Here is an 18,374-nt window from a genome sequence, read left to right as displayed (position 1 = left end):
TGGGAGGTATGTCTGATTGCATGAGGGTTGAGTGTCCTAGTGTCCTTCCCCCAGAAAAAACGGCACAGGAGCAGGTCAGGGTTGCTCTGGGTAAAAACCTGTGAGCCTAAGAGTCAATCCTGTACATGGCCCCTATTTCTGCACACTGGGGATCAGACCTCTATCTTCATCCATGGAGCTTCCTCAAAAAAAAATATAAAAGGGGGAATTATGGGAAACCATTCCAGGCTCCCTGGCCAGCCAGATGGAAATATGCTCCAGGCTGTAAACAAGCCCATGTTTGGTGGATGGCCCGCCCTTAATCCCTGATTGGCTGAGCAAGCCTGCCTGGTGAGGTGATGTGACCTGTGGTGAATGGTGGGGGCGTGGTTGTGGCTGGAGTGGAGAAAAACACTTGTAACCAGAGAGGCTAGGGGATTTGAAGAGAGAAGCTGCCTGAGTAAACTGCTTTAAGAAGAACTGGTGGTTGCGTTTTCCTTGCTGGTCGAGTTGGACGCAACAAGTCCCTGCTGCCAGATGCCTCCACCTCTATCCCTGTGAATCAGTTTCCATCAGACCTCCCTTGAAGTCCATAACTACCACTGAGAGCAGGTAGCACCCTCGGGACACATTTGGCAAGCTCAGTTCCTTGGGTTAGAGCCTACTCCTTGCTGCCTGAGTCTTCCCAGGGACCCTCCTCGGGAAGTCCTCCAGTACTCTCAACTGAGGCTATGTCCCACTTAGCAGACACTGGTTTGTGGTCCCATGCAGCTGGAACAGTGGGTCCCTTTACCCAAGATGGGTGATTCTCTGCCCCACAGGACATGGTTCTAAGTCACTCTTCATCTTTTGGTCCAGCCCTACCAGAGACATCCCCTCCAGGGGCCCCAGGTAGACACTGTGTAGCATAGCCTTGGGACTAGTCCCTGCCCTTCTGTGGACAGACTCCTACCCAGGAAGTCAAAGCTTAATTAACCTAACACCCCTACCTCCTTCCTGGCTTCCCCAACTCAATAAAACTTGGTTTGCTGTCTAAAATCTCTGTGTCTGACAATTTATCATCTCTTCTGCTTCCAGTGTAGGCTTGAACATAGCTACATTTGAACTTTCTGGTGTCTCTAAATTTTTGCTCTGTGATATGAGCATTTTCCTTGCCAGAGGAGACTGAAGTGGCATCTCTGAGTTTGTCTGAGCTTTTGTCTGCATTATTCTCAGTCCCATCCACTTAGCCAACAGTACATGTACATCTGTCCCTTGCTAATCTACTTTGGAAGTCCTGACCTTAGCTGAGGGAATCATAATTGGGTACCACACTCCAGTAGGACAGAGAATGTCAGACCTTGAACTCATTTGTTGCATAGTGGATTTTATTGAGAAAGGCAGACAGTGTGTCACTCAGAGGTTTTTGGCCATAGTGTCTTTGATCCAGGAGGTGAACTTAATAAGTTTGGTGTAGACGCCCGGCACATTAGGTTCACCACATGGGGTAAAGCCCCATGATGTGATGCCATGGAGAACACCATCACAGATCAGTGGGCCTCCTGAGTCTCCCTGAAAGAAGGACAGGGACAGGAGTAAGGCAGGGCCTGGCAGTTGGATTCTACTTGACAACCTGGAACTGACTCCCAGGGGTTGAACACAGGGACTCTAAGAGGCAGCTCTGTTCAATAGGTAAAAACACAGATCTTAGAAGGCCATCTCTTCCAAAGACTTGGGGTGGGGGTGAGGGGTTGACTAGACAGTCCCCTAAGCGAAGTCACAGAGGAGAAATATTACCAGCTACAGGATCCTCCCCTCTCAGGGCGCATCCCTTCCATAGGGAAGGATGCAAAGAGCCTGCCTAGTCAGGGTGTTGAAGTGGAACCAAGAACCTCAGTTCTCTCTTTCAGCCCTTCACCTCACTGCAGGAGGGGCTGTCTCACCTTGCAAGTGTCTTTGCCTCCATCCATATCTCCTGCACACAGCATGACATCTGTCACCTTCTCTATGTGGGCTTTGACACAGTCCTCATTAGGAAGTAGCTTGAGGTTCACACACTGGAGATCTTTTGCATTTTGGACTGTGGATCAGGAGGCAAGAGGGTGGTGAGCAGGTGCCAGCTAAGTCCTCTCTGCTCCTCACCCCTACCCAGCTATGTTGCTTGGACCAGACTCACACTTGAAAGGTGTAGTGCTGCCCCAGCCTGAGGCAAGGCATGTGCTCCCCAGCTTGGGCTCCTCAGTGGGCAGAGCGATGGGCTTCACAACATCTGTGATGTCAGCAGGCTTGCTGAGGCGGAGCAGCATCAGGTCATTGCTGTAGTCATACTCAGGGTGTCGGATGTGGTTTCTATGGAGGCTCCTGTTGTAGCCAGGGTGAAGGAAGCTTTTGCTGACTAATCGGTGCTGAGCAGAGGGTTCATCTTGGTATAGGTTGTTTTTTCCTAGCGAAACCTTGTTCTCTCTAGAGGGCATGGAAGACATGGAGGGATTGAGAAGAGGCAATCAAGGAGAGTGGGAAAAGTACAGGGGAAGAGTGGGGAGAGGGAGGGAGGACAAAACAAAGAAATACTCAGAGATAGGAACATGGGAAGACAGATAGACACGCACATACCTGGAAGAAGGGGCAGGGAGGAGCAGCAGGCCTGAAAGCTGCTCAGGTGCAGGTAGGACAGGGCTGAACTTCCCCAGCAAGTAAGGCCTGGCCTGTAGAACAAGGTCTGAGCCCTCTCCTCCCTCCCCAGCATCCAGCTCTCTCTGTACTCAGTTACCTCACCCAGATCCAGTTCTGACCAGCCCTTCTCTGTGTGTCCTAGAGTGGACAGAAGGTCCTAAAGGCAGAGCTGCTCTGAGGAGAGTGAGGACTTCTCTCACAGCTTACCTTCAGGGACAGCACTTTCTATCCTCAGGGACCCTTTGGGCCTGGTCCCCACTATGGTCAGTAGTGATAAAAGAGAACACACAAGACCCAGACCCAGACAGATGTTGTCAGAGTCCCAAGAAAGAGACACACAGTGACAGATGGCCATGAAGACACTCTAATGTGAATACAGACAGGAGACAGACAAATAGACAATAAGATAGAAAAGAAAGAAACAGTACTCTGAACCCAAGGCTGGATGGAGGAGCAAAGAGAGACCTAGGAGGTCGTGGATAGACTTACAGCCAGTCCCACCCCCCTGCCCTACAGTACCCCATCCTGTCCTAGAGTCATGATCTCTGGCTGCCACCCTGCTTTCCTGTCTCCACCTTTACTCACTCGTAATAGCAGTGGGCAGCTGTGAGAACCCAGTTGGCATCCAACAGGACACCCCCACATATGTATTCATTGTAGCGGTACACAGCCACATGCCAGGGTTGGGAATTCTTTTCACATTTAAATCCTCCAACAATACGAGACTGGACAGGAGGTGCAGCATCTGCAACAGGAGTAATGGGGGAGGGGAGAGTTGGCACATGTAGGGAGGTGCACTTTTGGGGGACAAAGTCAAGCAGGACTGGGTTCAGGGGACATTGTCAGGTGATCTGGGCAAAGGACCCGTATATGACTGGTCTTGGATAGGGAGGTCTATGCTGTGGGACAGAAATAACTCTAGAATCAGGAATCAGGTATAGTGTCAGGCCACTTTATAGTTTTTAACTAAGGGACAGATGGGCAATGAAAAGAGAGAAAGAGACACAGACAGACAGACAGACAGACAGACACACAGAGAGAGAGATAGACAGACAGACAGACATACACAGAGAGAGAGAGAAACAGAGAGAGAGAGACAGAGAGACAGAGACAGAGACAGGAGACAGAGAGAGACAGAGAGACAGAGACAGGAGACAGAGAGACAGAGACAGAGAGACAGAGACAGAGACAGAGAGAGACTTCCAGTTCATTTTGATTCCAATGAGAATCCTCTGATTTGGAATTTAGAGTCTCCAAGGCTTGAGAAAAGGTCACTGCTTTGACTGGGTTTTGGGAATTCTGGAAAGGGTGAGGTCGCAGGAATCTGGATTTCAATGAATAAATGAATCCAGGAAAGGGAGCTTGGGGTTGATTTGGGGTTTCTTTGGTTGGGTATGAAGTGGTAGCTGGGATGGAGAGAATGAGGGGATCCAGATAAAAGGTGCATGGGCTCCTGTTCGTGTCTGTGGTGGAGATGACATCTAAGAGGTGTGGATCTCCCTAAGAAAGGAGTTTGATATGGGACTAGCAATGAGAGGTGGAAATTCTGGGGGTCTGTGACAGACAGGATCTGCTTCTTGTGGAAGTGGGGCAAATGATGTGGGTAGTGGAGAGGCTCAGGGTTTCTCTTGAAGGCAGCCTAGGATCGGAGTGGAAACATAGTTACAGAAAGTCAGGCCACTGTGAGATAGAGAGGAAGACACACTGATGTGAGGAACTAGGGTTAGGCATAGGGGTCTTTGTGGTGTCCTGCAAAGATTGGGAATTAAAACTGTGCTGTGGGGCTCTAGGGAGACAGGACATGAGCCTGTGGTGCAAGGAGTGAACCATAAGAGGGAAGAGCAGGCCAAGCCACAGTATTTGGAAACAGAGGAAATCTTGGCAAGCCATGCATAGCTGCACTTCTCTGTAACCTCAGTACACAGCAGGCTGAGGCAGAGGGATTGCCATGGATGAAGACAAGCCTGGGCTACATCATGAGACACTAACTCAGAACTTATTCCCAAGAGCTGGGCTGAAGATGGCTTGGTTGCTAAAGGATTTGCCATGTAAGCATTAGGACCTGAGCTGAACCCTCCAGAACACAGGTAAAAAGTCATGTGTGATGCTGTGTGCCTGTAACCCCAGAGCTGGGGAGGCAGAAATAGGAGGATTTCCCTGAGGCTTGCTGCACAGCCATCATAGCCTAAGTGGAACTCTCCATTCAGTGTGAGTCCCATCCTGAGGTGGTGAGTGAGTGATGAAGATACATGTTGTCCTTGCCTGGCGTGTCCCACCTGACCCCTTCTCCAAAATCCAGAGTACACCAAAAAGCCATTGAATAGGTACGTGCACATTTTTCCCACAGCACAAAGGGAAGTACCCAATCTTTTGTCACAGGCCAATTTGAGAAGTGAAAGTTTTCGTAGAAACTGGGCAAGCTAAGAGGAGTGGGACCAGTTGTCAGCATGTGGAGAACACAGTTGAAGGCTGGCAGCTGCTGGACAACCTAAGGCTCTAGTGGGGGATTTAGGCAAGCCTCTGTCTGACTCAGGGGTTGAGCTATGAGGCTCTAGGAAAAACAATGAACTCAAGAGACATGTCAGGTACTAAGGTTAGTATGAATTTGGGTTCCTTAGAAAGACTGGAGAAGCCTAGAGGTGGTGAGGTGTCTAAGAAAGAGGGGAAAGTTCTGGAAAGTGGGAGTGAACAGGGGTCTGTCCTGGGAGCAAGGACTGTGAGGGACCTGGCACTGTGCAGGGCAGAGAAGGAGGAGCAGGTGGTGCTCATGATGTAGCTGGGGTGAGGAGAGAGGGGAGAGGGGAGAGGGGAAAGGGATGGCCAGGGCCAAAGGCAGCAGGAGAGTCAGGGCTGTGACCCCTCCCCCTTCCTCATCTCACCAATCCCTCCTAGGGACAGGGCTAGGAACAGGATCAGGAACCACATGGTAACAGGTGTCCAGGAGCTGCAGGCAGTGAGATTGGAGCTTTTGAGGCTCCTCGGGGAGACTTTAAAAACCCTCATTCTCCCCACAGCCCCACCCCTGCCCTGTTGGCAGCCAGATGCTGACTAAAACCCTGCCATTGCTGACAGAGGTGGATTCTCTGCACTCACCCTCCCTGCTGTGGGAGGGGAGGGCCCTGTTGCACCCGCTGTACAGTAGGCCCTAGGTCACCTTGTATACCTTCCCAGGGATGAGATTGGGTGGGGCAGGTCCTGCTATTCCTGGTGTTGTTTGAGTTCCTGGAACTGTAGCTTGATGGCAAGGTCAGGGGCAATGGTGAGTTGGTGTGAAAGGAGGATGGAGGAGCAAGTGACTCCCAACCCCCAGTTCTAAAGATCTTCCTGTACCTCAAGTCCAAGATTATTCCAGAAAGTAGCAGTTAGAACAGATTATTTGAACAGGTGATAGCCAAGAGGCTGCAAGCTCCTTGCAGATACAAATCCTTTTTTTTGAGTATGCCAAAATGCTTGCCTTTTTGTACATAGAATTCTGGATCACTGATTTTTATTGTTCCTATGAGAAGTTGGGGAGCTGGGTCTAGTGGTTCACATCCTCAATACCAGCAATTTGAAGCCAAAGCCAAGTAGATCTGTGTGATTTTAGGCTCTAGTATTCTGTGATGTAGACCAACCTAGTCTACATAGTGACATTCAAAGACAGCCACGTAATATATAGAGCTGTCTGAAAACAAACCAAATAAAATAAAATAAATAGAAGTTATGGTGCACATTATCATGGCATGATCAATGTTTTATTCAAAAGTATGAAAATTCATGATATTCCAGTGTAGAGTCTACCACCCTGAACAATGTTGCGGGTCCTTATAACTTTTCTCTTCCTCATTTCCTATATCCTAAGTTACATATTGAGTTTAGCCAATCACGTGCTCATGTGAGACCCTATCTCAAGAAACAGCAACCAGACAATGTCCCTTCCCTCCAGGAGCCTCATCAAGGGTTCTGCTTGGCAGCTTCATATTTTGGTGCACACCTTTGATCCCAGAACTTAGGAGGCAGGGGCTGATGGATCTTGGTGAGGTCCAGGTTAGACTGTGCACATAGTGTATTCAGGCCAGTGAAACTACACAGGGAGACTTTGTCTCAAATGTTAAAACATCAAGAAGTCAGCATGGGTTCTGGTAAAGAGAAGGGGAAATACCCAGCCATTGACACCTACTTACTGTTCCAGGTTTCAGACCCATCCCCTCTTGTTGAGCATCTAGACTATTTCAGCTCTGATGGCAGTTAGCACATTTGACCTGGGTGTATGCATGTGTGCCCTGTAAGCTCCAAGAAAACCAGGCTAGCCCTAATCCAGGTTAAGTGAGGAGCTGGTGATCAATTGGCCACCTAGTTCTCTTAGGACTCTGTGCCCAAGTTCTTCTGACAACTACACTGTTCTTTGCTCTAAAGGACAAGTGAGGAAGCATGCATTCATCCACTTGTGAGTACATTCATGCACTTGATCTTTTTGTATATCCTCAAGCATACATAATCATGCTGGAGTTTGAGATAGGTGTACTGCATCAGAAGAGGCCCGTGAATGAGAATGGAAAGAGTAGAAGTGTTATTGGAGATGAGCTTCAAACAGCATCCACAGGGAACTGGTTGTAGATGAGTTGGGAGAAAGGAAAGGAGGAAGAGGATGAAGGTTTGTATGCATTGACAGAGAGTGGAGAAGCATACCAGGTCCAGAGAACCTTCTCCCTTCCCAGCTTACCTACTCTCTGTTCCTGGGAGAATGACTGAAATTTTTTCCTATGTGGCTCCTCCCACAGGTCCATCTTCTTGGCAACTTTGTTGGTGTTTGGTGTAATGTATGTGCGGTTTACCTATGTGCTCGGTGCATATGATAGCTTCATTGGCCTCTGGATTGGCTGCAGGGGGCATAATTTTGCCAACGTGGGACAATTCACTGGTCAATGAATTTATGGACTGGGGTTTCCTTCCATTGGGTGGTAAAGGTGACGTGGGGGAGGGCCACTGACACTCTCCCAAGAGTCTTTCTGGGTGTGTAGGTTAGGGCTCACAGTGGGGGCATCATTGATGGTAGGTAACTCGACAAGTGACAGTAGAGTTATTTTATAATTTCTAGGTAGTGATTGTGGTAATGTGAGTGGAGATGATTTTTTTCCTTTTTGTTTTTGTTTTTGTGGGGAAGGATGTTGCTGAAGGCAGAACCCTGAACCTTACACACACAGGCCACAGGGTCTCTATCACTAGGCTACACCCCCAGAAGAACCTCATTGGTGGACTCTAGGCAGGTGCTCTATCTCTGAACCATGTCCTGCCCCTCTTTGTGGGATGGATTCTAGACAGCTGCATTCCCTTCCTCTGACTTGTTTGTGACAGGGTTTCATGTAGCCCAGGCTGGCCTCCAGCTCAATGTGTATCTGTGGACAAACATGATTTTCTGATCCTCCTCCCAAGGGCAGGGATCACAGGCATGCGCTGCAGATTCAGCTCAGCACAGTGCTGAGGATGAAATGCAGGATGCTCACAGCTAGGCAAATATTCTGCCAACTAAGACACAACACCAAGATCCCTCGACTGCCTTTACCTTGTATTTGGAGACAGATGAGATCTATGTGTCTCTAAGCGTCTCAGGCAGCACATGAAAAGACATTCCTCCCCAGCTGTTGGAGAACCTAGGTTGGGCTCCTCATGGTGTGAGAGGAAGGAGAGAGAGAGAGCTAGAGAGTGAGAGAGCGAGAGAGAGAGAGAGAGAGAGAGGGGGGGGGAGGGCGTGGGGTGGGGAAACTGTAGTTATCTCTCCAACTTCTCTCCCCAGTTTACATTCAAATGAGCAACGGCTTCATATTTCTGTCCCTGGCACTATGCCTCATCCTCCTGTCCACCATGTCCGTCTCCTTTCGACCAGTCTGCTGACACCTGAACAAGATAAACTTCATCTTCAGTTTCCTCAGCATTGGCATCCTTAAGTGTTGGCAAAGGAAAGGGTGACTGGGGATCCTCCACCAAACCCCAGAGCCCCCTCATACCCAGAGGTGGGGCTAGATTTCCAGTTCTGCTGCTCCTAGGGAGAGGGGTGTCTCTGTGTTTTTCTTGAGCTTTCTCTGTAGCTCAGGCTGGCTGTGGACTCATTCTGTAGACTATTCTGGCTTTGAATATGCTATTCTCTTGTCTCGGCATCATAAATAGCTAGGATTAAAAGCTTATGCCCACTATTTGTGACTGAAGGCCTTATCTCCCAGTTTCTATTCCCCTCTGAGTGTATATCCGTCTGTCCTGTCTGTTAGTGTGTGTGTGTGTGTGTTTTATGAGTATACACATGTGTGTTTACTTGTGACAGGTCAGGGAGTTTGTCTCTGTCTTTCTTATTTTGGGGGTGGCGGTGTTCCCTATCTACCCTTTTGTCCTCCTCTCAGCCAACCTCAGTACAGGGCTCCTGATTCTCCTCAGGCTGACTCTCTTTGTGCTCAAATGCAATAGGCTGTGCCCTAGGCCACAGGTATCCTACCAGCTGGCCTTCTAACTGTGTTGGTGTGCCATGGTCTTGATGCTTTGGGTTGGTGAGGGCAGGGACTCAGATGGAAGCTTGAGGTCTGGGCAGGGCAGAAGTGTACCCCAGATGAGGGGGACAGCATTCAGAGTGGAGTTGGGACTTGTGGTGTGGCTTTGAGTAGAGTACCCATGAGGACTCTTCCTTCAGGAAATTTGTCCTTCCTCAACCAAGTGCAGATGTGGAGGTATAGTTTGCCTTCCATGGAGTGGAGGCTCAGCTATTTCTGTTGGGCCTCGTGACAACAGTGGTTGTTGATGCGGGAGCAGTCCATTTTGGGTAAAAATTTTGAGAGTTTGCCCAGATGATGTCAGCTGTAACCAGCTCTATAAACTAACATAGGGCTCCCCAATAGAGGGACACCACAATTTCTGAGGACACTGAAGAGTCTCTGCAGCCAGATGCCTCCACCTATATTCCTGTAATTCAGTTTCCATCAGACCTCCCTTGAGGTCTCTTAATTCCCCTAAGAGCAGGTAGCACCCTTGGGACACAGTTGGCAAGCTCATTTCCCTGGGCTAGAGCCTACTCCTTGCTGCCTGAGTCTTCCCAGGGACCCTCCTCGGGAAGTCCTCCAGTACTCTCAACTGAAGCTATGTTCCACTTAGAAGACACTGGTTTGTGGTCCCATGCAGCTGGAACAGTGGGTCCCTTTACCCAAGATGGGTGATTCTCTGCCCCACAGGTCATGGTTCTAAGTCACTCTTCATCCTTTGGTCTAGCCCTACCAGAGACATCCCTTCCAGGGGCCCCAGGTAGACACTGTGTAGCATAGCCTTGGGACTAGTCCCTGCCCTTCTGTGGACAGACTCCTACCCAGGAAGTCAAAGCTTAATTAACCTAACACCCCTGCCTCCTTCCTGGCTTCCCCACCTCAGTACAACTTGATTTGCTGTCTAAATTCTCTGTGTCTGACTGTTTATCATCTCTTCTACTTCCAGTGTAGGCTTGAGAATAGCTACAGTTGAACTTTCTGGTGTCTCTAAATTTTTGCTCTGTGATCTGAGCATTTTCCTTGCCAGAGGAGACTGAAGTGGCATCCCTGAGTTTGTCTGAGCCTTTTGTCTGCATTTGTTTCAATCCTATCCCTTTAGGCAACATACATGTACACCTGTCCCTTGCTGATCTACTTTGGAAGTCCTGACCTTAGCTGAGGGAATCTTGGTTGTGTACCACACTCCAGTAGGACAGAGACTGTCAGACTGTACCGCACTCCAGTAGGACAGAGAATGTCAGATCTTGAACTCCTTTGTTGCATGGTGGATTTTATTGAGAACAGGAGACAGTGTGTCACTCAGGGGTTTTTTGCCATAGTGTCTTTGATCCAGGAGGTGAACCTAATAAGTTTGGTGTAGACGCCTGGCTTTTTGGGTTCACCACATGGGTTATAGCCCCATGATGTGATACCTTGGAGAACACCATCACAGATCAGTGGGCCTCCTGAGTCACCCTGAGAGAAGGAAAGGGACAGCAGTAGGAAGGACCTGACTTTGGAGTCCTACATGACAACCTGGAACTGACTCCCAGGGGATAAACACAGGGACTCGAAGAGTCAGCTCTGTTCAATAGGTGAGAATACAAATCTTAGGAGACCATCTCTTCCCAAGACATGGGGTGGGGGGTGAGGGGTTGACTAGACAGTCCCCTAAGTGAAGTCACAGAGGAGAAATAGTACCAGCTACAGGATCCTCCCCTCCCAGGGCACATCCCTTCCATAGGGAAGGATGCAAAGAGCCTGCCTAGTCAGGGTGTTGAAGTGGGAACCAAGGACCTCAGTTCTCTCATTCAGCCCTTCACCTCATGGTTAGAGGAAGAGGGAGAGGCTATCTCACCTTGCAAGTGTCTTTGCCTCCACCCTTCACTCCTGCACACAGCATGACATCTGTGACTTTCTGTATGTGGGCTTTTTCACAGTCCTCATTAGGCAGGAGCTTGAGGTTCACACACTGGAGATCTTTTGCATATTGGACTATGGATCAGGAAGCAAGAGGGTGGTGAGCAGGGGCCAGCTACGTCCTCTCTGCCCCTCCTCCACACCCAGCTGTGTTGCTTGGACCAGACTCACACTTGACGGGTGTAATGCTTCCCCAGCCTGAGGCTAGGCATGAGCTCCCCAGCTTGGGCTCCTCAGTGGGCAGGGCAATGGGCTTCACAACATCTGTGATGTCAGCAGGCTTGCTGAGGCGGAGCAGCATCAGGTCATAGCTGTAGTCATCCTGAGGATGTTGGATGTGGTTCCTATGGAGGCTCATGTTGTAGCCAGGGTGAAGGAAGCTTTTGCTGACTAATCGGTGCTGAGCAGAGGGTTCATTCTGGTAAAGGTTGTTTTTCCCCAGCCAAACTTTGTTCTTTCTAGAGGGCATGAAATGACATGGAGAGATTGAGAAGAGGCAACCAAGGAGAGTTGAAAAAGTACAGGAGAAGAGGGGGAAGAGGGAAACAGGAAGAGAAAGACTCAGAGAGAGAAACACAAGAAGACAGACAGACAGACAGCCACACACTTGGAAGAAGTATTATGGAGGAGCGGCAGGCTTGAGAGCTGCTCAGGTGCAGCTAGGACAGGATTGTACTTCCCCAGCAGGTAAGGCCTGGCCTGCAGCCCAAGGTCTGAACTCTCTCCTCCCTTCCCAGCATCCAGGTTTCTCTCTGAACTCAGTTACCTCACCCAGCTCCAGTTAAGACCAGCCCTTCTCTGTGTGTCCTCAGAGTGGCAGAAGGTCCTAAATGCAGATCTGGTCTGAGGAGAGTAAGGACTTCTCTCACAGCCTACCTTCATGGACAGCACGTTCTATCATCAAGGGCTGGTTAGGACTTGTCCCCACTATGGGCAGTAGTGATACAAGAGAACACATGAGACTCAGACCCAGACAGATGTTGTCAGAGTTCCAAGAAAGAGACACACAGTGAGAGATGGCCATGAAGACACTCTGATGTTAATACAGACAGTAGACAGACAGACAGACAAAAAAATAAGACAGAAAAGAAAGAAACAGTACTCTGAACCCAAGGCTGGATGGAGGAGCAAAGAGAGACCTAGGATATATCTGCCAGCCCTAACCGCCTGCCCTACATTACCCCAGCTTGTCCTAGAGTCATGATCTATGGCTGCCACCCTGCTTTTCTGTCTCCACCCTTACTCACTCGTCATAGCAGTGGGCAGCTGTGAGAACCCAGTTGGCATCCAACAGGACACCCCCACATATATATTCATTGTAGCGGTACACAGCCACATGCCAGGGTTGGGAATTCTTCTCACAGTTAAATCCTCCAACCACCCGAGACTGGACAGGAGGTGCAGCATCTGCAACAGGAGTAATGGGGGAGGGGAGAGTTGGCACACATAGGGAGGTGCACTTTTGGGGGACAAAGTCAAGCAGGACTGGGTTCAAGGGACATTGTCAGGTGATCCGGGCAAAGGACCCGTATATGGCTGGTCTTGGATAGGGAGATCTATGCTGTGGGTACAGAAATAGCTCTAGAATCATGAATCGGGTATAGTGTCAGGCCACTTTATAGTTTTTTAATTTTCTTTTTAATTAGGTGTTTTCTTCATTTACATTTCCAATGCTATCCCAAAAGTCCCCCATACCCTCCCTCTCTACACCCCTACCCACCCACTCACTCTTTTGGCCCTGGCTTTCCCCTGTACTGAGGCATATAAAATTTGCAAGACCTATGGGCCTCTCTTTCCATCTGAGGAGTATCGAATGGCTGAGAAGCACCTGAAAAAATGTTCAGCATCCTTAATCATCAGGGAAATGCAAATCAAAACAACCCTGAGATTACACCTCACACCAGTCAGAATGGCTAAGATCAAAAATTCAGGTGACAGCAGATGCTGGAGAAAGAGGAAGACTCCTCCATTGTTGGTGGGATTGCAAACTTGTACAACCACTCTGGATATCACTTTATAGTGATATTTTGACTAAAGGACAGATGGGGAATGAAAAAGAGAGAAAGAGAGAGGGACACGGAGAGAGAGGCAGAGAGAGAGAGAGACAGTGAGAGAGAAAGAGACAGAGACAGAGAGAGACACAGAGAGTTCCAGTTCATTTTGATTCCAATGAGAATCCTCTGATTTGGAATTTAGAGTCTCCAAGGCTTGAGAAAAGGTCACTGCCTTGACTGGGTTTTGGGAATTCTGGAAAGGGTGAGGTCGCAGGAATCTGGATTTCAATGAATAAATGAATCCAGGAAAGGGAGCTTGGGGTTGATTTGGGGTTTCTTTGGTTGGGTATGAAGTGGNAGCTGGGATGGAGAGAATGANGGGATCCAGATAAAAGGTGCATGGGCTCCTGTTCGTGTCTGTGGTGGAGATGACATCTAAGAGGTGTGGATCTCCCTAAGAAAGGAGTTTGATATGGGACAAGCAGTTAGAGGTGGAAAATCTGGGGGTCTGTGGCAGATAGTATCTGCTTCTTGTGGATGTGGGGCAAGTGATATGGGTATTGGAGCGGCTCAGGGTTCTCTTGGTGGCAGCCTCAGGACAAGAGTGGAAACATGGTTACAGCAAGTTAGGCCACTCTGAGGTAGAGAGGCAGGCCAAGCTGATGTGAGGTACTAGAGTTAGGCATTGGGGTCTTTGTGGTGTCCTGCACAGAGTGGGAACTAGAATTGTGCAGTGGAGCTCTAGGGAGATGAGATGGGAGCCTTAGTCTCAGTGAGGCATGAGAGGGAAGAGCAGGCCAAGCGACAGCATTTGGAAACAGAGAAAATCTTGGCAAGCCATGCATAGCTGCACTTCTCCGTAACCTCAGTACACAGAAGGCTGAGACAGAAGGATTGCCATGGATGGAAGAGAAGCCTGGGCTACATCATGAGACACTAACTCAGAACTTATTCCCAAGAGCTGGGCTAGAGATGGCTTGGTTGCTACAAGATTGGTCATGTAAACCTTAAGACTGGAGCTGAACCTTCCAGACCCCAAGGAAAAAGTCAGGTCTGAGGCTGTGCACCTGTAATCCCAGAACTGGGGAGGTGGAAACAGGAGGATTCCCCCGAGGCTTGCTGGACAGTCATCATAGCCTAACTGGAACTCTCCATACAGTGAGAGACTCGGGTGGCGAGTGATTGATGAAGATACGTGATGTCCATGTCTGGTGTCTCCCACCTGACCCCTTCTCTAAAAAACCAGACTAAACCAAAAAGTGATTGGATAGGTTTATGCACATTTTTCCCACAGCACAAAGGGGAGTAACCAATCTTATATCACAAGCCAATTAGAGAAGTGAAGGGTTTGGTAGAAACTGGGCAATTTAAGAAGAGTAGCACCAGTTGTCAGGATGTGACAAACACAGTTGAAGGGTGGCAGTTGCTAGACAGACTAAGCCTCTTTTGGAGGATTTAAGCAGGCCTCTGACTCAGGGTTTGCACTATGAGGCTCTAGGAAAAATAATCAACTGTAGGGAAACCCGAGGTCCTAAGTTTGGTAAGAGGTTGGGTTCCTTAGAAAGACTGGAGAAGGCCAGAGATGGTCAGGTGTCTAAGGAAGAGGAGAAAGTTCTGGAAAGTGGAAGTGGACAGGGGTCTGTTCTGGGAGCAAGGACAGTGAGGGACCTGGCAGTATGCAGGGCAGAGAAGGAGGAGCAGGTGGTGCTCATGATGTAGCTGGGGAGAGGGGCAAGGGGAAAGGGACAGCCAGGGCCTAAGGCAGCAGGAGAGTCAGGGCTGTGTCCCCTCCCATTCCCTCATCTCACCAATCCCTCCTAGGGACAGGGCTAGGAACAGCATCAGGAACCACATGGGAAGAGGTCTCCAGGAGCTTCAGGCAGTGAGCTTGGAGCTGTTGAGGCTCCTTAGGGAGACTTTAAAACCCTCATTCTCCCCACAGCCCCTCCCCTGTCCTGTTGCCACCCAGATGCTGACAAAGCCCTGCCCTTGCTGACAGAGGTGGACTCCCTGCTTGCACCATCCTGGCTGTGGTATGGGGTGGCCTCGTTGCACCCGCTATCCAGTAGGCCCTAGGTCACCCTGGATACCTTCCCAAGGATGAGATTGGGAGGGCAATTCCTGCTGTTTCTGGAACTGTTAGTGTTCCGGGTACCGGAGCCAGATGGCAAGGTCGTGGAAATGGTGAATTGGTGTGAATGGTGGGTAGTGGAGCGAGTGTTGCCTACCCACACCTCAAAGGAAGGTCCTGTACCTCAAGACCAAGATTATCCCAGAAAGTTGCAGTTAGAACAGATTCTTTCACAAGTGACAGCCCAGAGGGCTGCAAGCTCCCTGCAGATACAAATCCTTTCTTGGAGAATGCCAAAATGCTTCCTTTTTGGACTTGGAACTCTGGATCACTAATTTTATTGTTTCTAAGAGAAGCTTGGGAGCAGGGTATAGTAGTGCACTCCTCTAATACCAGAACTTTGAAGCCAGAGCCAGGAGGATCTGTGTGATTTTAGGCTCTAGTATTCTGTGATATAGAACAACTTAGTCTACATAGTGACTTTCAAGACAGTCAGGGTTATATAGAGAGCTGTCTCAAAACAAACCTATAAAATAAAATGAATAAAAGTTATGGTGCTCATTATTATGGCCTGATCAGTCTTTTATTCAAAAGTATGAAAATTCAGGTTATTCCAGGGGAGTGTCACCAGTCCTGAACAATGTTGGGGTCACTATGACTTTTCCCTTCCTCATCTCCTAGATCGTGAGCTACTTTTTGAGGTTAGCCAAGCCTGGGTTCATGTGAGACCCTTTCTCAAGAAACAGCAACCAGAAAATGTCCCTTCTGTCCAGGAGCCTTTCAGTAAGGATTCATTTTGGCAGCTGCATATTTTGGTGCACACCTTTGATCCCAGAACTTAGGAGTTAGGGGCTGGTGGATCTTGGTGAGGTCCAGGTTAGACTGTGCACATAGTGTATTCAGGTCAGTGAAACTACACAGGGAAGCTTTGTCTCAAACGTTAAAACATCAAGAAGTCAGCATGGGTTCTGGTACAGAAATACCCAGCCTTTGACACCTACGTACTGTTGCAGGTTTCAGACCCATCACTCTTGTTGAGCATCTAGACTATTTCAGCTCTGATGGCAGTTAGCATATTTGACCTGGGTGTATTCATGTGTGCCCTGTAAGCTCCAAGAAGACCAGGCTAGCCCTAATCCAGGGTAAGTGAGGAGCTGGTGATCAGTTGGTCACCTAGTTCTCCTCTGAGTCCTTGGATTCTCTGCCCAAGTTCTTCTGAAAACTACAGTGTTCTTTGCTCTAAAGGACGTGAGAGGAAGCATACATTCATCCACTTGTGAGTTCATTCATGCACTTGATCTTTTTGTATGTGTTCAAGCATACATAATCATGCTGGAGTTTGATATAGGTGTACTGCACGGAAAGAGTCCAGTGCATGAGAATTGAAAGAGTTGAAGAGGTGCTGGAGATGAGCTTCAAACAGCATCCACAGGGAACTCTTTGTAGATGAGGGGGATATGTAAATGAGGAAGAGGATGAAGGTTTGTATGCATTGAGAGAGAGAGGGGAGAAAAGATCCAGGTCCCAGAATATTTTCCCTCCCCTGCTGTCCTGTTCTGTTCCTGAGAGAAGGACTAAAATTTTGTCCTACGTGGCTGGTCCCCCCTGTTCATCTTCCTGGTCACTTTGTTGGTGTTTAGTGTAATGGATGTGCTATTACCTATGTGCACTGAGCATACACTGGATTCATCTGCTTCTGGATTGATTGCAGGGGGCATAAATGTGACAACGTGGGACAAATCACTGGTCAGTGAATATATAGACTGGGGGTTCCTTCCATTGTGTTCTAGAGGTGGCTGTGTGGGTGGGATACTGCCGCTGTCCCCGGAGTCTTTCTGGGGTCTAGGTTTGTGTTCACAGTTTGGACATCATTGTTGGTGGGACACTCTGTGACTTGCAGTAGAGTTATTTTAGAATTTCTAGGGAATGATTTTGTTAATGTGAGTGGAGGTGATGGTTTTTTCCTTTATACCTCTTTTTTATAGGGGAGGAGGAGGGGGTTCCCGAAGTCAGCACCCAGTGCCTTACACAAACACTCCACAGGGTCTCTACCTCTGAGCCACACCCTCAGAAGAACCTCATTGGAGACTAGGCAGGTGCTGTACCTCTGAACCATTTCCTGACCCTCATTATGGGATGGATCTAGACAGCTACATTTCCTTCTTCTGCACTGTTTGTGATAGGTCTATGTAGCCCAGGCTAACCTCCAACTCAATGTGTATCTGTGGACAACCATGATTTTCTGATCCTCCTCCCACTTGCAGGGATCACAGGCATGTGCTGCAGACTCAGCTCAGCATAGTGCTGACAATGCTTACAGCTATGCAAATTTTCTGCCAAAAAAGAAACATCAAGACCCCTCGATTGCTTTTACCTTGTATTTAGAACAGAAAAGATCAATGTGTCTCTAACTGCTCAGTCATAACATGAGAAGACACCCCCGCCCCCCAGCTGTTGGAGTACTTAGGTTATGCTCCACATGGTGTGAGAGGAAGGAGAGAGAAATCTAGAGAGAGATGGGGGAAGGGAGGGAGGGAGAGAGAGAGAGAGAGAGAGAGAGAGAGAGAGAGAGAGAAGTTTGAATGACTAATGACTGTAGTTATCTTTCCAATTTTCTTGCTCAGTTCACATTCACATGACCAAGGGCTTCATAATTCTGGCTCTGGCACTATGCTTCATCCTCCTGCCTACCATGTTCTTCTCCTTTCGACCAGTCTGCTGCCACCTGAAGGAAGATAGACTTCATCTTCAATTTCCTCAGCATTGGCATCGGTAAGTGTTGGCAAGGACAAGGGTGTCTGGGGAACCTCCACTGAACCCCAGTGCCTCCTCCTACCCAGGGTTGTTGGTAGATTTCCAGTTCTGTCTAGCCTTCTGTCCTTCTCTGGCCCTTCTCCAGAAGTTCACTGATACTCTTAGCTGTGGCTATGTCCCTCTAAACAGACAGTGGTTTGTAGTCCTGTGCAGCAGCAGCAGCAGCATGGCCCTTTTCCCAAGATGGGTATTATTCTGTCCTACAGGACATGGTTCTAAGTCACTCTTTGTCTTAGTCAGGGTTTCTATTCCTGCACAAATATCATGACCAATAAGCAAGTTGGGGAGGAAAGGGTTTATTCGGCTGCTGTTCATCACCAAAGGAAGTCAGGACTGGAACTCAAGCAGGTCAGGAAGCAGGAACTGAGCAGAGGCCATGGAGGGATGTTCTTTACTGGCTTGCCTCCCCTGGCTTGCTCAGCCTACTCTCTTATAGAACCCAAGACTACCAGCCCAGAGATGGTC

At 48.8% G+C, this 18,374-nt stretch overlaps 2 protein-coding genes across 3 annotated transcripts; both read right to left on the bottom strand.

Annotated features, from left to right (window-relative positions):
- Positions 1–1,328: 1,328 nt before the first annotated feature.
- On the bottom strand, positions 1,329–5,586 carry LOC110298250 (kallikrein 1-related peptidase b9). Its single transcript, XM_021167382.1, has 5 exons — positions 5,511–5,586; positions 3,217–3,376; positions 2,135–2,421; positions 1,902–2,038; positions 1,329–1,530 (listed from the first exon to the last, which is right to left on the bottom strand). Exons 1-5 carry the CDS (start codon positions 5,554–5,556, stop codon positions 1,375–1,377), a joined length of 786 nt encoding a protein of 261 aa, XP_021023041.1. The 5' UTR covers positions 5,557–5,586; the 3' UTR covers positions 1,329–1,374.
- A 4,798-nt stretch (positions 5,587–10,384) lies between these two features.
- LOC110298252 (kallikrein 1-related peptidase b1) lies at positions 10,385–14,914 on the bottom strand. 2 transcript variants are annotated; one of them, XM_021167385.1, is made up of 5 exons: positions 14,833–14,914; positions 12,278–12,437; positions 11,202–11,488; positions 10,969–11,105; positions 10,385–10,586 (listed from the first exon to the last, which is right to left on the bottom strand). In XM_021167385.1, exons 1-5 carry the CDS (start codon positions 14,876–14,878, stop codon positions 10,431–10,433), a joined length of 786 nt encoding a protein of 261 aa, XP_021023044.1. In that variant the 5' UTR covers positions 14,879–14,914; the 3' UTR covers positions 10,385–10,430. The 2 variants fall into 2 exon arrangements, with proteins under 2 accessions (XP_021023044.1, XP_021023045.1); XM_021167386.1 differs by having other exon boundaries at positions 10,406–10,586; positions 11,202–11,374; positions 14,833–14,878.
- Between the last annotated feature and the right edge of the window lie 3,460 nt (positions 14,915–18,374).

The sequence above is a fragment of the Mus caroli genome, chromosome 7 (assembly GCF_900094665.2).
Source record: "Mus caroli chromosome 7, CAROLI_EIJ_v1.1, whole genome shotgun sequence".
NCBI lineage: Eukaryota > Metazoa > Chordata > Mammalia > Rodentia > Muridae > Mus > Mus caroli.
Note: the sequence above shows the minus strand (reverse complement) of the source record. Positions and strands in the feature narration are given on the sequence as shown.

Coding starts and splice junctions, on each gene's coding strand:
- LOC110298250 (XM_021167382.1), bottom strand. CDS start 5,556: ATGTGGTTCCTGATCCTGTTCCTAGCCCTGTCCCTAGGAGGGATTG. Junction 3,377..5,510: donor CCTGTCCCTAGGAGGGATTG/GTGAGATGAGGA, acceptor CTCCTGTTGCAG/ATGCTGCACCTCCTGTCCAG. Junction 1,531..1,901: donor GAGGCAAAGACACTTGCAAG/GTGAGACAGCCC, acceptor TCCTTCTTTCAG/GGAGACTCAGGAGGCCCACT.
- LOC110298252 (XM_021167385.1), bottom strand. CDS start 14,878: ATGTGGTTCCTGATGCTGTTCCTAGCCCTGTCCCTAGGAGGGATTG. Junction 11,489..12,277: donor GCTGCCCACTGCTATGACGA/GTGAGTAAGGGT, acceptor CATGCCCTCTAG/AAAGAACAAAGTTTGGCTGG. Junction 11,106..11,201: donor AAGCATTACACCCGTCAAGT/GTGAGTCTGGTC, acceptor CCTGATCCATAG/TCCAATATGCAAAAGATCTC.